This window comes from Agrilus planipennis, unplaced genomic scaffold (assembly GCF_000699045.2).
Source record: "Agrilus planipennis isolate EAB-ADULT unplaced genomic scaffold, Apla_2.0 scaffold13, whole genome shotgun sequence".
Classification (NCBI taxonomy): domain Eukaryota; kingdom Metazoa; phylum Arthropoda; class Insecta; order Coleoptera; family Buprestidae; genus Agrilus; species Agrilus planipennis.
Window position 1 is genome coordinate 67,632 of NW_020439040.1, and position 10,100 is coordinate 77,731.

The 10,100-nt window shown below is 36.0% G+C and overlaps 1 protein-coding gene across 1 annotated transcript; it reads right to left on the bottom strand.

Annotated features, from left to right (window-relative positions):
- Positions 1–319: 319 nt before the first annotated feature.
- LOC108744160 (zinc finger protein 62 homolog) lies at positions 320–7,768 on the bottom strand. The gene is made up of 3 exons (XM_018479788.1): positions 7,303–7,768; positions 3,698–4,538; positions 320–1,310 (listed from the first exon to the last, which is right to left on the bottom strand). The coding sequence occupies exons 1-3, from the start codon at positions 7,766–7,768 to the stop codon at positions 320–322; spliced, it is 2,298 nt and encodes a 765-aa protein (XP_018335290.1).
- Positions 7,769–10,100: the final 2,332 nt, after the last annotated feature.

A 10,100-nucleotide genomic window follows, 5' to 3' on the forward strand; every position in this document is an offset into this window, starting at 1 on the left:
CTTTTTTTTTTAGTTTATTGTACAAACTCTTTATTAAATAACAATAAGTATATAAATAAATATTACTGATTGTAAAAATGATTCTGTATTTTTGTTATAACTTAAGTGCTTATCTATAGTGTACCTATTACGTAATTAGTTTTATATTTTTTTTATTTATATTAATGTCTACCTACAAAAATACTATTAAATAGGAATCTTATAGTAAAATTAAGTCGAATTTATTGGAAAGGCGTTACAAGATCAAACTCAACAACTGGCAATAATCTTATAAATAAGCCTGACACTTCAGAAGTCGTGAAAAGCCCAGTTTCGTTTCTCAAGGGCTGTTATGTCCCGAACAACCTCTCAGATGTATGTTTAAGGCACCGCGCGATGTGAATCCGGAATTACAAATGTGACAAACGTAAGGGCGTTCTCCCGTATGACCTCTTATATGAACTCTTAAAGGGGCGCCTTGGTTGAAACATTTTCCGCAATATTCACAGGCATAGGGTTTCTCACCACTGTGAACCCTCTCGTGCATCACCAGATAATCCCTTTTGGTGAAGCTTTTCGGGCAATACGAACAACTGTAGGGTTTAATTCCCGTATGAACCCTATAGTGTATCTTCAACTTATCCTTTCTAGCGAACCCTTTTCCGCATATGTCACACAGGTGATTTTTTTCGTCGTTCTTCTTTTCTTTATTGCTGTGCTTAAGCATATGCTTCTGCAACGTTCTGGTATTGACGTAGTTTTTCATGCAGATATAACACTGGTTGATCCCGAGCACTCCGTCTATAGTTGCCCTGTGATTGCGAACTTGGTGCGTGTGCAGATAGAGGGAGAACGGAAACCCCTTGCCGCAGACGACGCACTCGAACGGTTTCAAACCTTCGTGGATGTTATTGTGCTCTTTGAACTGGACGCAGTCGTTGAAACCCTTGCCGCACGTCGAACATCTGTATATGAATCGATGAAGATGGAACGTGTTAATGTGAGTGAGGAGACAAGTGCGATTTGGGGTTTTGTACACATCGCAGAGAGGACATCGAAATAAATTGTCGTCGCTGTGCATGTGCACGTGAGTGGCGTACTTGTAAGGCTCATCGAAGAACAAATCGCACTGTTCGCATGAGAAATGGTCTTTGTGAGTAAGGACGTGCTTTTCGATCTCTCTTTTTGACGGACATTCCATGTCGCACGTGATACAACTGTATATGTCTTTGACAGGATCGAAGTTGTAGCTGTACTGGGTGTCGTCGTATTTGTCCTTTCGATGCGTCTTCCTGTGCTCGCGAAGCTTTGTGCTTGTGTCGAAATCTTCCCTGCATCTTGCGCATGACCATTTCCTTTTAATTTTTTGATTTTGTTTCTTTTTGTAGCGATTAAACGGCGACCATTCGTCGTGGTTAAGTTCGTTTGATGAAGATTCTGAACTTTCACTTTTAAACTTTATTATTCTGAAAAAATAGGATTGCGTTAGATATTAATCAATCTCAATCATTTTCTTTATTCTCTACCAAGTCACTGCATGTGAACCTTGAGCCAGGGCATCACAAAAATACAAAATACGTAAAGCAATGAACAAATTCAACTTCATTGAGGTTTTCTCGGTCCGCTATTTAAAGTATAGGAATCTACCCTCAATTTAGAGAAAATTCGACGGGTGTGAAATCTTTAAGATAAATACAATTCGAAATTATTACTTGAAATTTCGAATTGTGTATTAAGTTACCTGTTAGTATAAGAACATAAGGTTTCACGATCGAAATTCATGGTAGAATTATGATTCGGGCTGAAGGACCGTGGTCTAAATAAATTGTTAGGCCCAGACGTTTCGTTGACAACTGCAGCTGACATCTTCAATGCTACTGCATTGACAACGCAGGCAATAATTACACCACTGAAAATGTCAGTCGCAGTCGCCAGAATCATAATCTTCACCATCATTGTTGTTGTCCGCAATTTAATAATCTTGAGATAGGTTAAATTATGTTTGCCCCTCGTTAAATAAACGATATATACCTATAAAGTAAAATATACACTAAATGAGCGGTAAATCTTTATTATTTCTAATTGTAAATATAAAACTAGATACGTAAAACTACTGCTAAAATGAATGACCTATATGAAACTAAATTTAAACTAAATTTCCAATAGCATTTAGTCGTCATCTTCTTTTCTACTGCTTATTACATGAGTTGCGTGTTGTTTTCTCAACGCAAATTTCTCATCAGAAATGTGACATTGATACGGTTCTTCAGAAGTGTGCTGTTTAGTGTGAATGACCATGCTACCGCATTGAGAGAAACTTCTCTTACAATGGGAACATTCATAAGGTTTATCGCCAGTATGAGTTCGTACTCTGCAGGTTTTACCTACTGGTAAACCTCTTATCACAATAAGAACATTTATACAATGTTGTGCATTTGTGATGCAGATTTAAATTGCACTTGGAAGCGAACGTTTTGCCACAAATATCGCAGGCAGATGTTTCGTTTTAATGTTGCGTCCGACAGTGGATTTGGAGTATTACCTCAAATGGGGCATATAACCCTGTCAGGTGTCTTAAGATTATGGTCTAATTTTTTGTGAGTCCACAGGTATCGTGAGTAAACGAATTATTTGTCACATTGATCACAGACGAACGGATTTTCTCTGATATGGTAATACTGAACGTGTTGCTGAAAATATGGGTATTCCGAAAATCTCTTAACAGAAACGCCACATTTGTATTTTTTGAATTGTTATTGATTTTTAGGCATTTGTAAATCGTTAGGGCATCACTTGAATTATAAGACAACATTTTAACGGGTCTTATCGGCCGTTTTCGAGACATTTTAGTTAAACATCGTCTACTGCAACTTTTGTTGTCCCTAAAAAATAATTGTATTAATATTTTGTTAATTTACTAAAAATAGAATGTAAAACAGCCGTGTTAAATAATGGTTTACCTCCTCCGAATTCTGTAAGAAAATTTTTAACATCAAGGAACGGTAAAGGATCTTTTTAAAACAAACAGAGAAAATGTTATCCTTTGATATCATTAGCATCATTTCTAGAATTTGTTACCTTACCTTTAGTTTCCATTTCTTCTTCAAATCAATTGTAGAATTGTAAAAAATTATGTTATGTAAGGGTAAAGGCTTTATTTTTATGAAACGACATCCGACGTTTCGCCTCAAATATGAGGCATCATTAGGGATACGTTTCTAAGTGAAAAATCGTGTGAATCCAAGGTTTAACTTAGAAACCTATCCCTGATGATGTCTCATATTTGAAAAAAAAAATAACAACCTTTATCCTTACTTAGCTTGATGTTTTACCATTTTGTTACCTTACCTTTTCGATTATTTTCTTCAAGTTTCACAATAATTCCTTAAAAAGGATAAAAAGGAGTATTTATTGTCAGCGAAGGTACCGTTTCATTTACGGATGAGGGAAGTGATAAAGGAAATATTTTATTTAAAAGAAACATTTATTCCAAAAAAAAAGGATAATAAAATAAAGAACAAAAATATATTTATTTCTGTTGCAACGCACTTGCAATTAGTTATTATACAAGAAATTAGGCAGGTACTTTGTATTTACTACGTGGAACCACACAGTAAACAATATTTATTTGAGCGATCCAGATCCCAAACAACTTTTGAGATGATGTGTCAGATTCGCTTTTGACGTGTATCCTTTGTTACATAGGTGACAAACGTACGGACGTTCCCCTGTGTGATTGCGCGTATGAATGACCATACTGGTTCGTTGGGTGAAGCTCTTCCCGCAGTAGGAACAACGATACGGTCTGTCACCAGTGTGGATCCTTTCGTGCTCCTTTCTGGCTTCGGCTCTGATAAATCGTTTCTCACAATAGGAACACTTGTGCCTCTTGTCTCCCGAATGAACCCGCGAATGCAGACTGAAGTTCTTTTTCGATTTGAAATATTTTCCGCAAATGTCACAAATGAGCAGCTCTTTCGGATGCCTGGACCGATGGTGCCTTTGCATGGCCCTCAAAGTTGGCAGTTTGACATTACACAAAAAACATTCCACTTGTTCGGAAGGCTTTTCCAAGTGTTCGTATTTCTGATGGGTGGCCAGGTATTGCGAGTAGTAATATTTTTTACTGCAAAATTCACATTTGAACGGTTTCTCTCCGCTGTGGTAGTACTTGACGTGTTCTTGGAAGAAAGGGTAATTGGCGAAACGTTTGTTGCACACTTCGCACTTGAACTTTTTGAACTGTTCGTGAGTTTGGAGGATGTGCATGCGTATTTGGTAACCCTTTTCTTTCTTGACATCGCACAAAGGACACTTGAACATTTTATCTTCGCTGTGAGTTTGCATGTGAATTGTGTAATCCAGTATCTTTTTGAAACCTTTAAAACAAACGTCACACGTATACTGATCATTGTGGGTTTCGTAATGCTCCTCGAGACTCTTTTTGATGTCGAACGATTCCGAGCATATTTCGCACAATAATTTCTCTTGATGCTCCATCCTTGGGTTTTTAGACAGGGCTTTTAGGAAAAATTTGCGGTAGCTTGGTACTTCGACACCTGAAAGCTTGCAATGCTTGATAAGTTCATGCCTTGTAAATTTTTCTGTACAAGTTGAGTGACTATGACAGTAATATCGTTTTTCTTCGGAGGATGTGAAATTGTCGTGTTCTATTTCGTCATCGAACCGCTTGTTGCAGTGCCTACAAAAAATTGTAGAATTTTTGTTTTTAGCGTCAATGATCCTAGTTTCGTCATCTGACGAACCGACTATTTCTTTCTCAGCTAAATTATGAACCGCCCCTGTATTTCTTTTACAAATCCTTTCTAGTTTTTGTCTGCTTGAAGTATGAGAATCGATTTTTCTTATACGATTTCTTGTTTGAACCCCTTCTAAGCAGGGTGTTATCACTTTCTTTTTAAATCTTCTTTTTCGCCCTTCTTTCCTGAAAAATACTTGCATTAGAAACAGAAACGTAATTCAATATTCGTATAAAAATTATTTTAGAATTTCGTTAATGATCGATAAGACTATAGTTGAGTATAAGTCTACAACACTTAATATAAACAAATTCGAGATACAAAAATGGAAATGAAATTTTTTTTCGCGATTTTGCTGTTTTGATTCGAATCTAAAAGCCGTTGAGTTGCATCCTAACGTTTCGTTAGTACGAGTGACGATTTTCTTCAGAGGTGGAGTCCACACCCAGTATCGAAGATGGACGGACCTCTAGGAAGCAACTCCAACATACGGTGACCTTTAGATCCAAGTCAGAACAGTATCAGTGAAAAGTGAAAACTTTGGAAAATATGAAATATTATACTGAAAATTCAATTTCTGAATTTTTTTACCCACTACACGCTACCTCAAATTAATGAACTTGAAAATGTCTACAGTACTCTCTTGGTGTAGCATTTCAACACCGACATACCGATACTTATAAATTTTATTATAAACATTCTGACATGGTACCTACATTCATGTGAACAATAGAAGATGCACTCGAAAGTTGATTGATAAGTTATATACTTAAAAAGTAACATTTGCTTTATTTTGTACAACTTCCTATTGTTATTACAAAACGGATTATTTTATGTTGTATTTTCGATATTCATTGGGCAACGTCGCAGATGCTTAGATATTGACATTTCAGTTTTAAAATACCATTTACAGAAGGTACAAGCATAAGGGAACATCTTTCGATGACTACTGAAATGGTGCACCAAATTAAATTCATTACTGAATGTTGCCTCGCAAGAAGGACATTTGTTAGAATTTAGCTGGTAATGGGCCAGTTCATGTACTGTCCTTAGATTATCGTAGTCGCTAAAATCTTCTCCACAAAATGCACATCTGTGCATCAATAAATGAATGCCGAGATGTTGTTTCGATTGGCACTGCACATCGCATACATTGCAAATATACAACTCAAAAAAATGACATTCTCGAAGATGCTTTCGCATTTCAGTGATGTTTTTTGTTGTTTTGTGGCATATGCTACAGGTCGTATTTTGGAATTGTTTCGTGTGATATGCCTTCTTATGAAGCGATAAGTTATACCAGGTTTTGTACAATTTGCCGCAATATTCACATACGATGGAATCTCCTTGAAACATTTCTGCAGAAAATTTCGGTAAAAGAACATCATTTTTTAAGGAATTCGGCTGAGGCAATTCTGCAGACAAATTCGGTACATATAAATCGTTTTCGATAATTTCGATTTCCTCTTTGATTTCCGTTTTCAACAGTATTTTATGATTGTTCTTATTATCAAATGTTAAAAGATCGTGTTCTTCTACTTTTGGATAATGTCTGAAAGTGGAAAAATTAATTTTAAATGTCTGATACACGTTAGTTAAAAAAATAAACAAGCAATGTACAAAACAAGTAGGTAGGTACCTACATAACATGTGGTAAGGTAAATATTTTTTATTTTTAATTGTAAGTATAAAACTAAATTAATGACATATAAGAAATAAAATGCCTTAAAATTACATACAATTTAGACATCTTTTTAGAAGTTAGTTAGTTTAATGTGAAATATTATACTGAAAATTCAATTTCTGAATTTTTTACCCACTACACGCTACCTCAAATTAATGAGGGAAAAATTGTTGCTGTTGTCACACCCCCCCCCCCCCCGGGGAATCGAACCCGGGACCTTTGGCTTTACGCCCCAATGTTCTGACCACTAAACTACGAGAGGTGACAACAGCAACCACGACCAACCGACCTACAAGGTTAACGATCCGTCTCGTAGTTTAGTGGTCAGAACATTGGTGCGTAAAGCCAAAGGTCCCGGGTTCGACTCCCGGCGAGGGTTTGACAACGGCAACAATTTTTCCCTCATTAATTTGAGGTAGCGTGTGAATTTTCAGTATAATATTTCATATGCCTTAAACTAATTTTCCTATAGCATTTAGACGTCATCTTGTTTTCTACAGCCCTTTAAATGATTTGTATGTTGCTTTTTTAACGCAAATTTCTGATCACAAATGTGACACTGATAAGGTTTTTCGCCAGTGTGTCGTCTGGTGTGAGTGACCATGCTACTTCTTTGAGAGAAACCTTTCTTACAATGCGAACATGTAAAAGGTTTATCGCCGGTATGAGTTCGTTCATGCTTAGCTCTGCAGGTTTTACTGTTGAATCTCTTATCACAATAAGAACATTTATGCAATTTCTCACTGTGAGTTTTGTAATGCAGATTTAAATTGCGCTTGGACGTGAACGTTTTGCCACAGATATCGCAGACAGATGTTTCGTTTGAATGTTGCGCTCGAGAATGGATTTGGAGTATTTGAAGACTCAGAAGACTTTTACCGCAAATGGGGCATATAACCCTGTCAGGTGTTTTGAGAACGTGGTCCAGTTTTTTGTGATTCCATAGGTATCGTGAGTAAACGAATTTTTTGTCACATTGGTCGCAGGCGAACGGTTTTTCACCGCTATGGTAATACTGGATGTGCTCTTGAAAATATGGATATTCGGAAAATCTCTTATCACAAACGCCACATTTGTATTTCTTGAATTGCTCGTGGATCTGGTACAAATGAGCTCTGATGTGTTTGGGTGTGCGCCTTGTGACGGAACACAGAGGGCACTGGTAGAAATTATTTGCGTTATGGATTCGTGAGTGTAAGGTGAAGTCCATGATTTTTTTGAATCCTGCATTGCACTCTTCACATACGTAATTATTTTCGTGATCAGTGTCGTAATGCTTTTCGAGTTTCGTCCTAGTTTCGAAGGATTCTGAACAAATTTCGCACTGGTACCTTTCTTTGCACATTATCCGCGGCGTTTTTGATGTTGCCCTTTTAAGGTAAGGTCGGCCTTTGATTTCTATGCCGACCTCTCGACAATGATCAATAAATTCGTGTTTTGTAAAGACATTGTCCAACGTTTTGCAATGGTCGTGGCAGTAATATTTCTTTACCTCGGACGATACGTATTTTTTGTGAAGATCCTCGCTATCAAAAGCTTTGTTGCAATGTCTGCAATATACTCGACCTTTACCAGCATCTTTTGGCCTTTTTCTGGGCTGTTTTTCACAAAGTTTGATTACACTTCCCCTAATGTGACTTTTGTCTTTTTTAATATAATTCGGTTGAGGCGATTCTGCACAGAAATTCGGTAAACCTAAATCTTTTTCTACAATATCGACTTCCTCTTTGATTTCCGTTTTAATCAGTATTTTAAAACTGTTCTTAATATCAAATGATAAAGGATCATATTTTTCTTCTTTATGCCGTTCTCCTGTTGTATAGCATCTGGAAACGAAAAAAACAAAATTAACTACGACCTATACTTTAAAAGATAATTAAACAATCTACAATGTCATAATACAGAGGACGAAAGGATGAAATATATAAAAAGCAACATTTATTTTATTTTTACAAGAAGTTCCTTCATTGTTATTGCATAACAGACTGTTTGACTTCTTCCATTCCGTTCTTTTTGATATTTATTGGACAACGTCGCAGATGGGGACCAAATAAGAACTGTTACTTTATGTTCTTTTGTACAAAGGACACTTGTTACACTTTAGTTTGTTGCCGTCTCTACAAATTCTGCCACAAAATGCGCATCCGTACTTTAATAAATACTTGTCGAGATATTTTCGGATTGTTTCACGTCATATTCCTGCGTATGAAGCAAAATAGGAATCAATTAAATCAGGATTTGCACTGAATATGGTTAAGATTATTCTGCAGAGAAATTTGGAAATAGACCGATTTCCTGTTTGACTTCTGTTTCTCTCAAACTTATCTACGTATAGTGCACGTAAATATTGTTAAAAGCCGACCAGAGATTTGCCACTAATTTAGGGGTGAAGGTATACGTATGGCGTCACTGAGCTGTCACATTCGCACTATAGGTATATTACAATTTTCGACTTAAAATTTTTCGTAAAAAATATGGATCCCGAACGAATTAAACATGTATTGAATGATACTGTACCATCTCTCAAGATAGTCAAGATATGGTATACTTATTAAACAGTTTGAAAGAAAGAAGTGTTTATGACTGGGGGTCGAGAGATGTGACCACACCGGAAACAGTGACCGTTATTGAAAAATTGATTAACAATAATTTCATAACAAGGTATACAACACACTATTATTGCATAATGGTGTATTTAATCGTGTCTGATTCTTTTAGTGAGTACACTTACAAAAATGTAACTAATAAGCCCAGGGCGTACTTGGCTATCTCAATGCACTTGTTCATCGCGCTTAAAATGTCGCAGAATTTTCAGCGTCTTCCGGTATTGGACTGTTGTCACCCACCCTATAGTCCCGATCTAGTGCATTGTAACGTTCCACTGTTTCCGTACAGAAACAACCAATTAAAAAGGTACAAATCTTCTACGGGAACTTTTAGCTATTTGGAAGAATGTTACACTATTCATGCTGGATGAGAAGATAAACTAGAATCTTTGGCTTGATAACCAGTGGTAATAGCTATGTGCCACGTAGCGACGTATACTTTGAAAAACAATAAAATTGAATAGTAGAATTATAAGACTTACCTACCATTTATTGATTCTTCGTGAGTTTGGAAGATACTTGTGTATAAAATTCGATAGAAACAAATTCATGATATGAAAATAACAACAAATTCTAGAATCCCCTTCTTAGGGCCCATTATAACGTTAAGCAAATATTTATAGAATTTATTATGAACTTCCTGAGGTGGTACACATAAAAATTATACATACTAAAACCAATCAAGAATAAAAACTATTTACGTAAGTAATAAAAGATACACTAAAAAGATCATTAAATGTTTATGTACCTACTAGTAAACTGTTTTCATTTACTAAACGACTTATTGAAATAGTTATTTTAATTTAAAATAAAGTTTTAATATTATTAGGCTGATTTCATATTTAAAAATTGTACCTATTATTATTATAAAATAGATTGAACTGAACTGAATTGCTCTGTTTTGATATTCTGTTTGCACTTTCGCAGATGCAGAGACATTGATATTTGACTTTTAAAATATCGTTTGCAGGCAGTACAAGCATAGGGATACTTCTTCCGATGGACATTGTAATAATGGAGAATCAAAGTAGATCTATTGTTGAATACTGTCTCGCAGGCAGGACATTCCTT